A 19,549-nucleotide genomic window follows, 5' to 3' on the forward strand; every position below is an offset into this window, starting at 1 on the left:
GTCTTTTGCAAAGTTAATCATCAGCAAAATATAAGTCAATAAAGAATATGTTTGGTATAGAGAAACTTGTCTTTCAGCTACTGCCCTCTAACAACTGAATTAAGCCTGAATTCACCACACATAAATTATCTAAAACTTCTTTTCCAATGCTTTTTGATTTGCAAGCTGGTAAAGATGATCTAAGATCAACTTTCATATAAATGATCCCTTTCATATAGCATGGATCATTCTGAAATTTATGTGTTTGATTTCTACAGTCATTTTTGGTGGTTCCTCCTGGATTAGGATTTAGAATTGAAAGCTACAAAATTGGAATGAGAATGTTCCTGACACTTTATATCTCTGTATTACACAATAGTGCCTATTTGCTATCAGTGGGAGAATTTTGGGGGGGACATTGGGTGGCTAAGAGAATTTTTACTTTTCTGCACATCTGTGGACTTTCTCATGGAATCCAAACTACTCTGGATGTCTCATCTGGGAAAATTGCACAGGCCAGTTGAGAAATTTCTATAGGTCAGCTCCAGGAAAACTGCCATGGCCCTGCAGCCCACACAGTCTAAAAGCCCTCAGGACACCCAAATGGCTTCCATTCAGGGCTCAGCTGGCCTTCAGGACCTTCAAGAGGAGACCTTTGATAAGTTCCTAGAGGAATTAAACAGACTGGAATATATAAGGTGTCAGTGTCCAAGATATCATAGTGATATTCTTCCAAACAGGAAGATCACGAGATCAGATCTACAGGAGGGAAACCATGGACAAGATAATCACCACTGGCAAACTTAAGGACAAGCCATCTTTCCGGGACAGCAATAGCGCTGTGGCTCCTGCCAAGGTTATGTGCCATAACTGTTCAAAGCTAAAGGTATGGAAAGGAACCCTCACCATGTATTTTCTTTAAAATACTGAAATTGCCAAAGTTCAATAAATTAAGTATGGTAATGTTTTATACTACATGATTTGGAAACAATGCTGTAGGATATGTTTCCTCAGTACAGGAGAGACATAAACCTGTTGGAGCACATCCAGAGGAGGGCCACGAAAATGATCCCAGGAATAGAACACCTTTGCTACGAGGACAAGCTGAAAGTACTAGGGCTGTTCAGGCTAGAGAAGAGAAGGCTGCAAGGTGGCTTGATAGCAGCCTTTCATTATCTAAAGGAGAGCTACAGGAAAGAAGGGGACAGACTCTTTAACAGGGTCTGTGGTGACTGAACAAGGGGAAATGGTTTCAACCTTAAAGAGGGTAGATTTAGGTTGCATATAAGAAAAAAGTTTTTTACAGTGAGGCTGGCGAGGTACTGGAACATGTTGCCTAGAGATGTGGTTGATGCCCTGTCCCTGGAGACTTTCAAGGCGAGGCTGGATAAAGCCCTGGGCAACCTGATCTAGCGGTGCATGTCCTTCTTTATGGCATGGGAGGTGGACTAGATGACCTCTAAAGGTCCCTTCCAACCCTAAGAATTCTATGATTCCAGGCACATAGAAATCAATAAATGTTTTCAACAGTTAAAAGATAAGGTCATGTTTTACTAGCAAATTAATTAAATATGTGCTATAAGCAAAACAATAGCTGCTTAAGCATCTTTTTGTACGTATTTTTCAGAACAGAAGAAGTAGAACTAATTAAAACATTCCACAATCATAATACCAGTAATAAACAGCTTTTTGCTGCATATTTTCCCTAAGGAAGGAAATACCTAAAATAGTAAAACAGTATGTGGTAAAAACATAGCAGGTGCATGCCAACTTTCATTTCCATTGTAGTTGAAGAGGCTTTGCAAGCAGTCCTGAATGTGAAGGTAAAATCTTCTGTTTTAATTTAAAAATGGCAAGGACTTTTTCATTACAAAATTAAAAAACAATGCACTTCATTTTTCTGCTGCTGAGGAATTAGTCGTAAAGAAAAATGTACTGTTTTCTAAACTCAGTTATTTTCTCTCTTCAGATATTTCTTGGAGCTTTAGCTTTTTCCTTTTTTGCGAAAGGATTTTCTGGAAGCTACATGAAGAGCATGTCCAGTCAAATTGAAAGGAGATTCGAAATCTCATCATCAATATTTGGCATTATTGATGGCAGTTTTGAGTTAGGTATGTGTTCTGTTTCTGAAAATCTAAAAAGAATACTTCTTAACATATTTTACTCCTTAAAATCTTTTTTTTCCCTCATAATATTACTGATGATCTCTCCTGATGATGCAGGTAACTTAATGGTAATGGTACTGGTGAGCTATCTTGGTCCAAGAGTTCATCGACCGAAAGTAATTGCTGTTGGATGTCTCATCATGTCATTAGGAGCATTTTTGTCAGTGATGCCTCAGTTCCTAATGGGACGGTAAATATGGAGAGTTTTCATATTGTCCGTGAATTCACCTCAACCATATAAAGGGTTTGCTTAATCACACATCTGAGTTGAGAATCATGGTTTCTTCTGGATGTGTCAGTGAATTGCGGTGAGATCTTGGTGGAAGAGGTCTTCATCACAGAGTGTCTATTATTTTCCACTGAATTCAGGAAGATTAAATATCTAAATACCCTTTCAGATCTAAGCTGCTGTACTTACATAGCTATCAAAATCAGTTCATACCTCTAATTCTTCAACATCCTCTGTGAATAGTGGTTGAAAACATAGCTCCTCTGTCCCTCAAAAAATAAAATCATTTCCCTGTGCTTTTAATTTATCTGTTCTTTAGCTCCAAGACCTGTATCTGTTATAAGGAGATCATGAAAAGAATTATATCTTTGGAGCACTGTTCAGAAAGCAGCCATGGTCACTACTCTGTGAAGTAGCAGCAAAACTGTACTGCAAGGGATAGCATAGACCAGAAGCAGATCAAAGGAAATTTCTGACTTAGCCCAAACCTGTAATCAAATTCTGAAGATTGCCCACTCTCTACAACACTGAGCAAAACACGGTGGTCATGGACAGCTAGCTATCATCCATCAAAATATTAAAGCTTAGAATTCGATTACAGAGCCAGATAGAATATCAACTCCCCATTTATCCCAGTGCAGAATGAATATACTCGAGCTGGTTTCAATTTAATTTCCTCCAGTAGGGGCTACTTAAATACAAACTAGCACATAGGTTTTGTGGCCTGCATTAATCTCTTTAGAGGCAAAGACTGATTAGTATTGCATTCTGAACCTGCTAGTTTTAAACTAACACAGATACCTCTATGTTACCCATCTGTCACATAGGTAAGAAACCCAGGTGCTAGTATGGAAAGATCAACACTATTGTATGTAGACTGATGTGGACAGACTCTGAATGTGTCCTTCAGTATAAAGAATGATCTCTTAAGCCAAGGAATAAGCTCTGTTTCTCAATAACTTGAGAAAATACTGGTCACTTTTCAAAAAGCTGTGAAGATACCTTTTTTTCAGTGAAAGTGCTAGAAGTGAGCGGTCTCCACTCTGCCTCTGTGTGGCAGAAACCCCATGAATGCAAGGCTTATACATGCTTTCTGCAAAACATAGTCTTTGATATGTCAGTAGTATTTTACACAGTTGTTTTCCAGTTATAATTATGAAAGGATAGCAGTTACTGTGGACAACTCATCTACAAGTGTATCAGCTTGCTCCCCAGCATCCTCTGTGGACCATTCAGTCTCAGATGCTACAGAAACACCCAGCACAATGAAAAATTCAGGTAAGCTAAAGCTCTGATGTTGAATCCCTCATTTTATGCCCCCTCGTTTTTTGAATTCCCTTCCTCTACTTGTCCCCACTTGATACAATTCTTTTTTTTTTTTTTAATTGAAAAATGTAATAGCAAAGCCCTTGCTAGAAATCATGACATATACAAACCCACACAATTATGAATGTATGTGAATATGAAAAACATTTTTATGTTATTTTTCTGTTGCAATAATGTACTTTCAGAATTATGCTCACAGAAATGTAAATATTTATGGCCTGCAGGATGTGAAAAAACATCTAATTCCTATTTTTGGCTCTTTGTGTTGATGGGGAACCTTTTACGTGGAATTGGGGAAGCACCAGTTATGCCACTGGGGGTTTCGTACATTGATGATTTTTCTAAAGAAGAAAACTCAGCATTTTACATAGGTAATATGTGTATGAATGATTTTTATGCTCAGCATTCTTTTATCTAACATTTTTTAGACCAAAAAAAAAAAAAAAAAATCCATTTGCTCATGCTCGTAAAAAAACCTCTCTCTCTGATGTGTCCTAGATAATTTGTGTTGAATAGGGACAAAAAAAGCAATAAAAAACAGATCTCATCTTTGTCTTTGAAGAATGTTTATCAAACTCTCCTTTTGCTTTCCTTGAGTGACTGCTACTAAATGTGCTAATTTTATCTGTGATGGAAAGAAACGTAGTCAAATACTAAGTTCTCCGAAGCGAAATCTTACCTTCCTTAGCTGGCACCTCATTTTCAGTACCACAGCTTCAGAGAATAAATTCTTCCTAGTGGTGAGAGAATTATCTTTCATCACAGTAATGAAAGCATGTGTTTCAGAAGTTTTTGATCTGACTTTTTGAAATTTACAAGGAATAAATTTCCTAATGAAAGCCTTTTATAGTCACTGGTTACCTGAGGAAAAAATAAAACCTTAGAGAGGGTGTTGTAACAAATTCCTTCTAATGAACATTTTGTTGTTGTTTTGATGAAAGATAATTTATTGCTCAAGACAGAAATACTTACACCCAAGCTAATTTATTTATTGCCAAATTGATTTCTTGGTTTTTGCATGTGACTGAGAGAGCACAAAACTGCTGCCTGAAATAAGCTTGGTGAAGCTGGACCAGTCATAGAGATAACAAGACAGTTTCAGGAAGAGCTCAGTGAGAAGTACTACTGGGTTAGGTCACTGCAGATGTTTTTAGGGGGAGAGAATATAGAGGTTGCCCAAGGAGGTTGTGGATGCCCCATCCCTGGATGCATTCAAGTCCAGACTGGATATGGCTCTGGGCAGTCTGTTCTAGTGGTTGGTGACCCTGCCCATGGCGGGGAGGGGGTTGAAACTAGATGATCTCTGAGGTCCTTTTCAACCCAAGCCATTCTATGATTCTGTGATTCTACGAAAATGGAAACACTGTAAAGGAAATTGACAAACCAGAAGTTCCACTCAATAGTTATCAAAAATACTTCTAATTGCCTCTGTGCTTCTGATTAAATGTATTTTTAAAACTTCAGCTGAAATTGACAATTGACAGTAATATAACCAGACTTGCTATAGAAGGGCAAAGAAAAGTAAAGATTATGTTTTTTAAAGTTATCTTACAGAATTTAGCAGAGATTATAGCTTGGGTGTAGAAGTCTCTGAGACAGGAAATCGATTTTTTTTTTCCCCCAGTGTTGCGGAAGTTGAACAGACCAGCAAGGCAGAGTTTGAGGCTGAGCAACACCCAGGAAATCCTATGATTTTTAGATTGAATTTTACTGAGCTCTTTGAATGTATGTTGTTCTACCAGGTTGCCAACATAGTCCTGAGGTGATACAATATATTCCGTATTTCATAGAGAAAAACTATTTTGCACAGGGTCACTGCTCAGTATGACTATGAGGTACAATTATCCTTGCCTATGTGCTACTGGCTTTCAACAGGAAGCAGTAATATTGGATTACTTTGTTCAGAGTGTCACTTTTGGTGGAGTGATCTTTTAAGCTGACTGCTCTGATGGAGTGGTTGCTTCATAAATACTCCCACACACTAAGCACTTAACTTATTCAAGTATTTTAAGATTTTTGAATATTTCACTTCTGTTTAGGTACCTAGAGAATTGCCAATATATATGTATGAAGATCTGGCCTATACCAATAAACGTTTCATTAGCCATTTTTATAAATGAATTTTTGAGTTTATTTGAAACTCAATGTTAATATGATTAATTAAGGGCAGTAGCAGAGTTCAAGATGAAAATATAGTCAAGTTATTTAATTCACCTTCATTGATTTCCCACCCACAAAGAAGGTTTGAATGAAGGGAATTTCATCAGTGACTTGAGAACTAGTAGATAAACCTGTACCTGTTGAGCCTATTATTTCAGTAAAAATATATATGAGGCCAAACATATGCTACAAATTTTAAAACTGATTATATTATTCATCAATAAAAGGAGTTGACTAAGCTATGTAAATATACGGTGAATGACTAACTGATATGTGTGAGTGATTTACTGTTTGTTTAGTCTGTTTATTAATTACAAAGGGTAAACACAAAAATGTGATAAGAAAATATCTCAGTGAACTAATCTGGCTTTGTGTTATCATAGTACAAGCATATTAACTTCGTGAAGTTATTCTTGAATTTAAAGATTACGTGAGTGTAATTAATCTAAAAGCTTCAGACATATGCAAAGTTATTGCATATACACCTCTTAGTTTATCTGTTATCTTACAGTATCTTAAAGAAAAACACTGCACAACATTTGGCCAGGCCATTGGTATGGATGTGCCTTTTTTTAATCTGTTTATTTTAGTAATTTGTCACTGAGTATTTGAATTTTGGAGATAGCTTAAATACTTCTGAATAGTAAGATCTTCCTTAGACTAAAAGATAAACATAAAGAGCTAACTCCAGGCTTCTGGTGTCATATTCCTTTTTCTACTGAGGTCAGTAACTTTGGTTGTACCAGAATTTAATCTAAAAGGCCAGATCTTCCAATGAAGTTAAATGAGAGATGTAAATGAAATCAATTTGCAAGTGGAGCAATGAAGCAAAGAGGAAATATTGTACAGTTAAATTATATACTAAAAATTTATTATCCAAATCCTTCATCGCAAGCTGAGCAATCACTGCATTCAGAAGAAAGTTTGCAAAACAGGAGAAAAATCTCTGCAGTAGAAAACACAGTAGGATTTACAAGGCATGTTGCCAACCATGGGCAAGAGCTAACAAGCAGATCAAGAGTTCCTTTTTTTTTCAGAATAAAATCAAGCCTTCTGAAACTTCTGATATCTCCCAAGTGGCAATGCTACTCTAGAATTCAAAAATCTGAATAACTGAGTGTTTTTTGAAAGCATTACCACCTCATAGCCAATCTTCAACTGATCAACATAAGCAGGGAGGAGACCTATGCTTAAATTATTTTGAGGATGTTTTTGTTTTCTCCTGATTGCCTTGGTGGCCATATGCCAGGGTATTTGCATACCCTATCTTCAAAATGCAACCCTAGCTTTATAGGTGTGTACTAACCTTTCAGCTAATTCAATTGCTTCCAGGTGCAACTATCTTTTTCTCCTGACCCTGTGATATCCCCTCTCTAAGCAGAAGCCGAAAGGGAAACAGGAGTCCCAGTGAGGCCAGCAGCAACGCTGAAAGCTGATTTTAAAGAGGTCATGACCTGATCACTAGATTTATTGATATTTTTAGAGCTGTCTAAGCACCTATTAGCACAACTGTTAGCTGATTTGTTCATTCTGGTGCTTCATGAATTAACAAAGATGCTGCCTAATGGACTTTGTTGAAACACAAGTCTACTGATATTTCCTTGTTGTGTTGCCTGATGAAAATTTTCTCAGGTTCTTGTGTCTAATCTCATGCTCACGCACTCTTAGTGTTCCTCCCATGTGAATGTGACTCCCAGCTGTAAAAATATGTGCCTTATACACACATAATCAGGGCAAATACTGTTATTTAAAATTAAACCAAGGACAGAACAAAGAGAACAGGAAAAAGCCTTGAATTCTACAATGAAATAACATCATGCAGATTGCAAATATAGTTGCAAATATGCTTATGATACCTCTGGCAGGCCTGGAGTTGCATGTTCATTAATTAGTGGTCATACACTGAATGATGCCACAGTGAAAATCTGAAATTAGAGAGGAATAGGGATAAGAGTGGTGTTCTCCTTCTTCCTGTTTCTTCTACAGTCCTTGTCTTGCCTTCTTCTTCACTGCAGCTTATGAGTTTGGCCATTTATGGTTCATTTTCCTACCTGCCACTTAGCATTTTACGGTGAGTTGTCCCCTCACAACCTGTACCTGCCTCTTTTGCCTCTCTTCTCCTCTCTTCAAGTGTGTGTACCCACCACGCATTCTCACTCTCCTGCACTGCTCCCTTCCTTTGCAGGTCTGGTGAGGTCCTCAGGAATGTTTGGGCCGACTTTGGGTTTCCTGCTTGGATCTTTCTGTGCCAGCCTCTGGGTAGATATTGGTGTTGTGGATATCGGTAAGAAATGGTGAGGTGGTGCATTAGATGTATGCAGGAACCTGCTTGCTAGGAAGCATGTTCCCAGTTTACTGCTCCATAAAGGGGAGCTCTCCCTCATAAAGGGAGAGTTTTTCTACTAAAAAACTCATGTTATTTCCATTTTAATATGTACAGCACTGCAGTGTGACTGGAATAGCCCTTACTTTAAGCCCCTTACCCCCACTGTAGTAACATTATGAGCCTCTTCATACTCTTGTAAAAGCCCTTGCAGCACCCTTGCTGCACAACCGAGAAGAAATGGGCAAATTTTCTCTCTGCTTACATTTTTGATGGCAAAAAAGTGTGTTCTAAAAAACACACAGTAAAAATGGGTAAGAAACCTCATTTCTTTGTCTAAATCACTTTCATGATCCCTAATCCTAGTGAAAATTTGAGGAACTTCAAGGAAAGCTCTTAAGCTTGGGGATGGAAGAACGAGGGAACAGAAGGAGATTGAGAAAGGGAGGTTTTATTTTGGTTGTGAAGGGCTCTGTTGCTGTCACTTGTCCCACAGAAAGTGCTAAAAACATCTGTACTTGCACAAGTGCATAGAGTGGAGCGAAGAAATGCCATCATGTGTATAGATTAAGATATTGGCATGTCTTATGACTGTCTGGAATAGATTTGATACAAGCTGTATTTCAGTTCCTCATGTTCTTCATGTGAAATGCAAATACCTTTATTTCTAAATAGCATATAAAAGGATGTGTATAAACAGTTTAATTATTCTGCATGATATTCAATCTCTTTTTCCTGTCTTCCCACACTTTACAGATGCTATTAACATAAATCCCAAGGATACTCGATGGGTTGGTGCCTGGTGGCTTGGATTGCTCATCTGTGGAGCAGTGAACTTCATTGCTTCCTTACCTTTTTTTTTTCTGCCTTACTCCTTAACAAAAGAAGGAGAGGATGAGAATCCAAAGAAGATCAGTCATCTGCCTGTTCAAGGAGATCACTGTAAAACAGACCCCCCAGCTCAGCCAGAGTTAAAGTTCTCTGAGGCAGTAAAAGGTGAAAGATTATTGCCCAAAAGTCTGCATGTGAATACTCTCTCAGGGGTTCATTTTGGACTAAGCATAAGTTTGTAAAACTTCAGCAAAATGCAAATTTTTGTAATGCAAATGGTGAACAGAAATGACTTCTCTCAATTGTTATGTTATTGCACTATTAATTATTAGTATTATTAATTACTAAGGATGTGTTTCAGTCACAGATGAAATCTGCTCTTATGTCAGACAACTAGAAAAAGCTCATACTGTTGCTTTAGGCATATTCTCAGTTCAATCCAATGGCTATCATTCAGCTATAATCATGACAAAGTGAAAAACATCCTGTCATTTATGAGCTGGCAGGATATTGTTTACCTGTGGCCAGCATATGGGAGGGAAACAAAGGCGGATAACTGGGTGGTCAGGCCTAGCCAGCATGGGTTCATGAAAGGCAGGTGCTGCCTGATCAACAACATCTCCTTCTATGACCAGGTGACCCAACTAGTGGACAAAGGGAAGGCTTTTGACATAGTCTATGAGATTTTAGCAAAGCCTTTGACATTGCCTCTCCATACTTTGACAATACTCTCCCATAGTGTTCTCCTGGGGAAGCTGGCAGCTTGATGCTTGGGCAACTTTTGCTGTCCAAGCTGGATGCTTGGACAACTTGCAACTTTACACACTTTGCTGGGTAAAGAACTGGCTGGAGGGCCAGCCCCAGCAAGTGGTGGTGGAGTTAAATCCAACTGGCAACTGGTCATATGTGGTGTTCCCCAGGGGTCAGTATTGGAACTGGCCCAGTTTGGTATCTTTATTGGTGATTTAGATGAGGGGATTTGAGCACACCCTCAGTAAGTTTGCAGACCATAACAAGCTGGGAGAAGATGTTGATCTGCCTTAGTATGGAGGGCCCTATAGAGGGACTTGGACAGGTTGGATCAATGAATGGAGGCCAGTGGGATGAGCTTCAACAAGACCAAGTGTTGGGTCCTGCAATTCGTCACAACAACCCCATGCAACACTGCAAACCCGGGGCAGAGTGGCTGGAAAGTTGCATGGAGGAAGAAGATTCAGGAGTGTTGGTTGACTCTCTGCTGAATGTGAGCCAGCGGCTTGGTGGAGGTGAGAAGAAGACCAACACCATCCTGGCTTGAATCAGAAATAGTGTAGCCAGCAGGACCAGGGAGGACCTCATCCCCCTGCACTCAGCCAGCCCTGGTGCAGCCATACCTTGAGTACTGTGCTCAGTTTTGGGCCCCTCACTACAAGAAAGGTGCTGAGGCCCTGAGAAAGGCCTCAGAGAAAGGCAACAAAGTTGATGAAGGGTCTGGAATGCAAGTCTTACAGGGAGTGCTTGAAGAAACTGGGATTGTCCAGTCTAGGGAAGAGGAGGCTCCAGGGTGGCCTTATTGCTCTCTACAACTCCTCTAAATGATTTTATGGTGAGGTAGTGGTTGGTCTCCTTGCCCAGGTGTCAGTGATAAGATGGGAGGTAGTAGTCTTGAGTTGTGCCAGCGGAAGTTCAAGATTATATATTAGGAAAAAAATCTTCAAAAAAAGAGTGGTTAGGCATTCAAACAGAGTGTCCAGGGAAATGGTGGAGCCACCATCTCTGTAGGTGTTTGAGGAAAGGGTAGATACAGTACTTAGGGACATGGTTTAGCAGACAATATTGATGGTAAGTGGGTGGTTAGAATAGATAATCTTAGAGATAATCCTTAAATATTCTGTGATTCTAAGGGTGTAAGTACTACAGTTGGAGGAATTTCACTGAATTCATGGTTTCTGTGTATGACCTCAGTGATGCCGAGTTAATTTAGTACATGCCAGATCAGGTGCAACTGCTCATGGCTGTACTCGGTCCCCTATTGCTTTAGTTGGATGCATGCATGTGTAAGGGAGGGGCAGGACATTTTCTGGTAAAGTGCCTTCAAGTGTGATTTATAGATGATAGACTATAAACTCAGCGCAGGTTTTTGTCTTCACTGTCTTAATTTTATTGATGTTAATGCTCCAATCAAGGATCTCAGGAAATGTTCTAGCCTTTGCTTGGGCGACTCCCTTTTTCTGAGTATCAACTGCTTGCAGGAAGTTGGACTGATGACCTTTAAAGGTCCCTTCCAAGTCTAAGGATTCTATGATTCTATAATCTAGGATTTCTCTTTCCCAATCCAGCCTCCACCATACCATTCAGTCTTGATGTGTCATGCAGTAATAGCATTATAGGTCAAATGCTGGCAAGGGGAAACTCTCACTTGAACAGGTTTTGATTGCCAAAGAATTACAGTTTACAGTACAGACATTAATTAAATCAAGCTTAGTTTTATAGTCCAAAGGATGCCAAAACAACTCTTCTCTGTGTTTAGCAGGGTGTACAGCATGTACCTCTCCATTGCAGATTTCCTACCAACTTTGAAGAAATTGTTTGGAAATCCAGTTTTCCTGGTGTATGTGTTCCTCACCATTCTGCAGTATAATTCTCTTGTTGGATTGATAACATATGAGACAAAGTTTATGGAGCAGCAATTTAATGTATCAGTGGCAAAAGCCATCTTTCTAGTTGGTAGGTACATGGCCTTATTTGAAATTCTAATTTTGGAAAGGAGGTTTTCTTTGTGTTTTGTATAGGTTTCTATGATGATCTTCTGTGAAGTTTTTGGTAAAAAAAAGTATGTAGAGATGTATTATTTTTCCACTATTTTTTGAAACTGATGAAATTACCATCATTACCATCATATTGCTCATTTTCCTAGTCTACCTAATTTAGACAACTGGAGGATTATTAGCACTGGATCAATCTTTTTGGCTGATGCTTTTTAAAAAGACTTAGATTGGGATTATGTCTGTTTCTGTGAACAAAAAATCCCACACAAACTATGACAACATACGAACGGAAAGGTATTTCTTCTAAAAAGAATGGTCTGTTCAAGCAGCAGCAGTTAATACCTTTCTGTTACCTTTTATTTGCAGGTGTGATACTTTTACCCATTACAATCCTGGGGATGTTTCTGGGAGGCTATCTGATCAAGAAATTCAAACTTCATGTAACTGGAATGGCAAAGTTTGCATGCATCTCCTTTATAGTAGCGTATCTGTTAAACCTCTTGTACTTCATGTGCAATTGTGAGGTGCTTCAGCTGGCTGGTCTCACAGTGCCTTACTCTGGGTTTGTATTCCCCTGGATTTCTGTTTGTTGCTCCCTGTGTCATGCAGAGCATGGGGCATGTACTTGTCTTCCTCTACTCTCATAAATTAATCTGAGTTTGTAGTCTCATCTGGACTATAAACCTTCTAATCTAGGGAAAATTTGCATTTGGATGAGTTCGAAAATATTACCTGTGTATGTATATGTCTGTTTAAGAGAATGAATTTTCATTCTAACTGAAGGTCTTCCACTTGTGTCAATCATTGTGTTTTCCGCTACAGTGGAGCTACTGTGATTATACCAGTCTTGTTCCTTTGCAGGTGATATGAGAAAATCCTAGATAGTGAAATAGACTTGTCAAGATGGAAGGATACCTAGTACCTAGTACCTAGGGCTGTGCAGAATGCTCTGATTTTGTTTTTCAAATTTAATTTGAGTTGGACAGTTCCTTTTCAAAATTGTTTATTGCCAGATGTCGGCAATATAGAAGACACAGACACAGAGACACAGAATTGTTGGAGTTGGAATGGACCTGTAGAGATCATCAGGTTCAACCTCCCTGCAAAGCAGGCTCCCTACAGCAGGTTGCACAAATAGGCGTGCAGGCAGGTCTTGAGTATCTCCAGAGAAGGAGAATCCACAACCTCCCTAGGCAGTCTGTTCCAGTGCTCTGTCACCCTTACTGTGAAGAAGTTCCTTCACATATTGGAGCAGAACTTCCTGTGCTCCAGTTTATGACTGTTTCCCCATGAACCACTGAAAAGAGGTTGGCCATGTCACTTTGACTCCCACACTTAAGATATTGGTAAACATTAATAAGATCACCTCTCAGTCTTCTTAAGGCTGAACAGACCCAGGTCACCTAGCCTTTCTTCATAGGGGAGATACTCTAAGTATCTCCCTTCATTGTCTTTGTGGCCCTCTGCTGGAGTGTCTTAGACTCAATATACTCTTGTATGCTAACAGATGACTAATTAAATTCATCATAGACAGTTGAAATTTTTTACTCTATTTACTCTATTTAAAAGCTTTAATTTAAAGCTTGTCCTTGCTTCCACATAGGGAATAGGAGATAAAAAGATTGTGGAAAGTGGCCCCTCTAGTAGTTTTGCCTCTAGAATGCACCATCCTCTAGATAAGCAGTTGCCAACCTGCATGGGTAGTTAGTTGCCAGCCTTTCTTGGTACTTGGAGCTACTGACTTGCCTGAGTTCATCTTTTCAGCTGGGAGGTGGAAAGTGACGCTGCCAGGATGATATGGTGAGCACACAAATATTTCCCCTCCCTTACCAGGACCATGGCTGTGCATCCTGCATTTTTCTGACTCTAGCAGCCTACCACAATTGCCTACTGTTTAAAGTTATTTCAGTCAGGTCCAACAAATTTCAAGGGATTTTAAAGGATTAAACTGAATCCAGCAGAGCTTGCTAGTTTTTCAGTTCAGACAGAAACTCAGGCCTGTGTTTTGTTTTGTTTTGTTTTTTGAAATGGAGTCTATGTTCAGAAGAATATCTAGGTGTTTTGCAAAACCTAAAACCCAGTTCAGCTGTGAGGCTAGTTACATAAAAGATATCAGATGTTTGTCCAGCAGAGATACCTATGGTTGAACACATAATCCAATACTCTTATTTTACTTTCCAAAATATGTAGGATAAATGTTACTCACTTGAGAAGTGTTTTGGATAGAGGGATAGGTAGAAAGAAAAGGCAAAAGGCGAAGAAAAAGTGTTGAAACTTTTTCTTAAATGGGGAAACTCTTCAAAGCAGAGGTGATTTGTTGATAGCGAGCTCCCGATGCTTTCTGAAAATTGAGCTCTTCCACCATGTTCTCAGTATTTCACTTTATACATTCTTGATTCTAGTCTTCCAGTTAGTTTGGGTTGTTCCAGCTGCTAAACAAAGTCAGAGCTGAGATGGAGGCAGCTATTCCCTTTCAGACTAGTGTAACTTTCATTGCCACTAGCTATCTCTGATTCAGTGAATGACTATCAAGAGTATTTTGCTGCTGTATTTTGGCAATATACAGGCAAATGTAGTTTTTTATTACCATTTCCAGTACTTGGATACAGTATGATCTTCCCTATTGCTAGGGGCAAGCATAGACTACATGTGATAAGAGATTTTAAGTACAATGAAATCATTGTAATTGTACAATTTCAGATGAGGTTTCAAATGAAAAAATAACATCTAGTAATTTCTTCTAGCCAAAAATACCTGGTGTATGAATTCCATACCTTTTCAGCAACAGTCTGTAAAAATATTAACAGATGATGAAAAATATCAAGAGCAGTTTGGTTTAGTCAAAATTAGCTGTGTCTCCATACAGTAAATTCGCTCTTCTAGATGATAGCAGATATCTGTCCATACTGATTGTTTAACATTCTCATCATTTCCCCTGCCTACTCTCTTGTATTTAGTTTAAATATTTAATTTTAATATTTAATTATTTTATTTCTTGCTCTTTTTCTCCAGGTTTAAACAACTTTCCTCCCCTAAAAACAGTTTCACGGCCAGTTGCAATGCTGACTGCAGCTGCAAGGTGGATCAGTGGGATCCTGTATGTGGGGACAATGGCATCACTTACATGACAGCCTGCTTTGCGGGATGTAAATCGTCAACTGGGATGGGAAAGAATATGGTAAATGTAAAGATAAATGATTGTACAGGCAATTGAATTTCTCAATACATTGTTTTTTTGGCCTTGTGATTAAGAAATCCTGTAGACACATGTCCATGTTTTACTGTTTAGTTTTGTAGTAGAAATTGAATGATTGAATTGTTGCAAGTTTTTAAAAGAGTTTTGGTGACATAAGTGAGCTACTCAGGCAAGACATGAAACATGAGGCTTTTGCCTTACATTTCTTGATCTTTTTAAAAACTGATTTTCTTCTCAGCAATAAAACTGTGAATTTGGCTTTACGTTTCTCGCTAGATCTTTTACTATGTCCATGTCTTCTGGCAGAAGCAGAATTGTCTTCATATAACAACGCTGAAAAGGCAGGCAGTATTTTCAAACAACATACTGTTGCATTTATAGCCGTATTCTCTTGCTTCATTCACTTCAGGGGACTTGACTTTCAAACTCATGTCTCTTGCTAACTTCAGAAGCTATGAAACAGCTCACACTCAATTCAGCATCAAATGCTCTTTTGGATACATAGATACCCTGATTTTTAGTGTTCATTATTGTGTTCATATCGACATTTTTTATTCTTACTTATGTACTTCATAGGATCCCCGAGCAGAATGGATGGATAACAGTTCACATCTGGATTTCACAGCTTTTACTCATCTTCACTTTACAGAGTGCTTTCATTCCTAGCAATGGAATGGCTGAAACTAGAATCACAGTTGCTTTGTGTCTCTGGAGCAGTGCAAAGTGACTTGAGCATACTAATGAACTTGGACATCAGTCTGCAGAGATTACTAGGGAGGTCCTCTCACTATAAACAACAGACTGCCTGTTACGGAGAGTGAAAAATCTAGCTACTAAAATCATCTTGAGTCACTGAATTCTGATTAAATGACTTCTCATCTTCTCCTTTCAGGTGTTTCACAATTGCAGCTGTGTGGAAGGACAAGAGCATGGACATGGCAATGCATCTGCAGTTTTGGGACAGTGCCAAAGAGAGAGCTGTACCAAAGCATTTCCCTATTTTTTAGCATTACAGACTGCATGTGCATTTATTTTAGCCTTAGGAGGCACTCCTACATACATGATTATGTTTAGGTGAAATACTTTACCTTACCTTGACCATAAAGCTTGGGGAAAGAGAAAAGGAATATACCATTTGATAAGGAAAATACCATTTGTTTCCTATTGTGAGGACTGTCATGTTGACCACACTGGGGCTTTGTATCTTTCCCTAATTCCAGTTTAAGGCTGAGCTGATACTTTGGTAATGGAGTGGGCAAGCCTCATGCTGACATTTCACTTCTGATGACAGAGATGTGTTTAACAGAGCAATGAACCCAAAATGAGTATGGTGTTAAGTCATGTCCAAGGTGACTATGCTGTTCACATTACCCCAGATAAAGGCATTCACCTCTGTAAAGCCTTATTTGCTCAGAATGTTTTATGTGTTGTGAGAAACCCAGTACTCCCTCTTATATCAAGACAGACATGAACAGATTACAAACAGAACAATGTCAGCAGCAATAATTTTTTATTTTTATTTCTTCAGTTGTAACACAGCACTGCTATTTTATTCTCAGAAGAAAAGACAATGTTCTGTACCTTTTGCATGATAATTTCTTTCAGTTATGCTTATGGGTGAATTGCAATCATCAGCAGTCTGTGCACATGGCTAGTTAACTGTCTTTCCTAAGCTGCTGATTCTTTTGCAGTACTTCTGGGTGCAGACGTTCTTGCTGCTTGCCTGGTTTATGGACAAGGCTGGGCAAAGTTTCCAGAATACTAATGTGCATAATGAGAAGCAATTAATGTTACTGATGAAAAGATGATGAACTGGTGTAGTTTAAATTCCTGTTCAGCCTGGCTGTGGCAAGCCCCCTGCCTGCTTCTGTGCCAGATCAGTACTCTCTGCTGCTTTTTGTGAATTCTTCTAATTCCTCTGATGGACACAGTCTGTATCTCCACTGGTAGCAATGACATGCTTTTATAGCCAGGTAACTCACTTCCACTTACAAAAGCAGATAGCTAGGAGGGATTGCACAACCTCATTATTGCTGTCTGTCTGCCACTACTTGGTACAGCCCCTTCAAAAGAAAAGGCAGCTTCTTGCAGCTGAACTTATGGAACAAACTGACTACTTCTAGTTGTTTCTCTTCAGTTTCCCTGTGCATCCTCTCCCAAAGATCATTGTAATTTTCTCTCCTTTGGCTTAAGAGTAGTTTCTGTAAATATTCCCAACTATTTTGATGGGAGTTTATCCACTGAAATCAACAGAAGGAGGCTTAACATCTGATTCATAACTTTGGTGAACATTTTCAATTGGTGTTGAGTGAGCTCTGCAAAGTTAGCCACATTACTCTTGCAGTGGTGCACATGCAGGTGATCACAGCATAGCCATCAGTTTAGCTGTATTACTCTGTTGCTCCTCAAAATGTGAAAACAGTGTGTTATTTTTGTTTCCTTTGTAGATCTGTTTCACCAGACCTGAAATCCTTTGCTGTCGGGATCGAAACTTTAGGTGGTAGAATACTAGGTAAAACTTCATTTCCTTGTGTCATTCAAGTAGGCAATCGAAGAGATAGATCAAAACTAGGCAGTGCAAACTCCTTGCTCTGAAAGAGAGCGAATTTTGAAGAACTTTAATCATAAGCAGAAAATACATTTCAGAATGTTTGGAAGAGCTAGCTATATGTTTCCTGGTATGCGATTATGTATTACAATTATCTCACCAGATCTTTTTCTGTGCAGTGAAGGAATTAGTCAAAGAAAAGAAAGTGTATTGAACTCTTATTTATTTGTTTTTTGGACGCTTCTATCTATGCATGATTAGTCTGGATGTTCTGAATTTTGAAATCTTCCCAGTGAAGAAACACCCAAGTAGTCATTTGGGTCTTTCAGCTGAATGCTGCAGGGAATCAACTTTGTGCTTTCATAAAAAAGTTTTCATAACAAAATCACATTATAACTAGAATCTTACTGATTGTATTTAAGCATCATAGCTATCTAATAGAGAATCTTTCAGTGCTGCATAAGTAACACACACTGCATGATTGGTTTTGATCGAGAGTATGAATGGAGCTCTTGACACTGTGCCAGCCATTTTTTCATTTGCAAACTGACTGGATACATGAGTGTACACAGATATTAATGTACGATGACATGTAATTTCCATACCAGGGACTGAAAATTTATTTATATTATTTATTTACATAATTCTAATAAAATACCATTGAAGTGGGATTAGCAACATTCTCCCTCTCTCCCCCTCACCGCTGTATATAATCTTCTTTAGATACTTGTTTAAAAGTTTTCAGAAGTCTTCTGCTCTTAAAGCCAGGGCAGGATTTTTTATCCCATTCTAGGTAGCTATAATTCAGAAACTCTGCGATTAATTTTTTCCTTTCTCTACCATAATGTTAATGAGAGCTGAAAATCTGAGATCATGTCATAAAAATTTTCTTTGCAGGTGGACTCCCAGCCCCTATTTATTTTGGTGCCTTGATAGATGAGACCTGCTTGAAATGGGGGACAAAAAGCTGTGGTGGATCTGGGTCTTGCCGAATATATGACACAAAAGCATTCAGGTAAGCTGAAGTCTTCAGTGAGTGATTAGGAAATTGGCTTCTGAGGCAACTTTGACCAGTAAGAACTGAAATACATTCTGCACACAATGATTTTTTAATAAGCAGATTAGGATACCGAAGCACCAAAATCATGTATTTTAAATAATCACTAATAGATCAAATAAGCCATATACATTTAAAAACCAATAGAATAATATTTCAGCCTGGGTTGAAAAAGACCATAACGATCATCTAGTTTCAACTCCCCTCCCATGCGCAGGATCTCCAACCACTAGACCAGGCTGCCCAGATCTATATCCAGCCTTGCAAGTCTAATATATGACATTGCTGTGAACTCTCATCACCAGAAGTAGTTCCTTCAGTGGAGACCTAGTGCACTGAGTAATTCTGCAGTGCTTTGAGTTTGTGAGAGACTAAGGAACAGTACAGTAGTTACAGCACCAAGGATACTTTCCTACTTTTCCTCAACAGTCATTTCTCTGATTCCTAATGTGTAAGACACTTCACCAAATTTACCTGGGGATGGGGAAAGATTGGGCGAGCAGGCAAAACTCATCATCTGCTCAAGTCTTCAGAGAGGAGATATTTCCTTGAGGAGTGTAGGACCAGATTAGGGCTTGTCTGAGACTGAAAATTATGGGATTGTTTGCTTTTTGCTTGTCACTTCCCAAAAAATGGAAAGATACCTGGCTGGGAATAAATGGTTTGGGTATCCTGTTTCTTTTTTTTTTCTTTTTTTTTTTTTCCCCCACTCGGAAGTGGCAAATATTAATATAAATGTATTTTGTCAACTTTTTTTTTTCCTAGAAATGTCTATCTTGGCCTCATTGCAGGACTGCGGGCAGGGTGCTGTGTCTTATACATGGTGCTCTGTGTTTTAATCATGAGACGCTTCAAAACAGATGACAAAGAGATGACAGATACTAAAAATGCAGAAGAAACAATCAACAAAGAACCAGTTACGGTGAACAAAAAAGAAGCTCTTCCAGGTGCAAAAACCTCAGAAGAAAGTGAAGAAACTTGTATGTGA

The 19,549-nt window shown here is 38.8% G+C and overlaps 1 protein-coding gene across 1 annotated transcript; it reads left to right on the top strand.

Annotated features, from left to right (window-relative positions):
• Window positions 1-754: 754 nt before the first annotated feature.
• LOC306957714 (solute carrier organic anion transporter family member 1C1-like) lies at window positions 755-19,549 on the top strand (the record flags this gene model as incomplete). The annotated part of the gene is made up of 14 exons (XM_079549060.1): window positions 755-865; window positions 1,949-2,090; window positions 2,202-2,334; window positions 3,521-3,651; window positions 3,924-4,070; window positions 8,045-8,143; window positions 8,939-9,178; window positions 11,555-11,719; window positions 12,127-12,322; window positions 14,773-14,938; window positions 15,849-16,030; window positions 17,404-17,468; window positions 18,402-18,519; window positions 19,327-19,549. The coding sequence occupies 14 exons, from the start codon at window positions 755-757 to the stop codon at window positions 19,547-19,549; spliced, it is 2,118 nt and encodes a 705-aa protein (XP_079405186.1).

This window comes from Tetrao urogallus, assembly GCF_951394365.1.
Source record: "Tetrao urogallus genome assembly, chromosome: 1".
Classification (NCBI taxonomy): Eukaryota; Metazoa; Chordata; class Aves; order Galliformes; family Phasianidae; genus Tetrao; species Tetrao urogallus.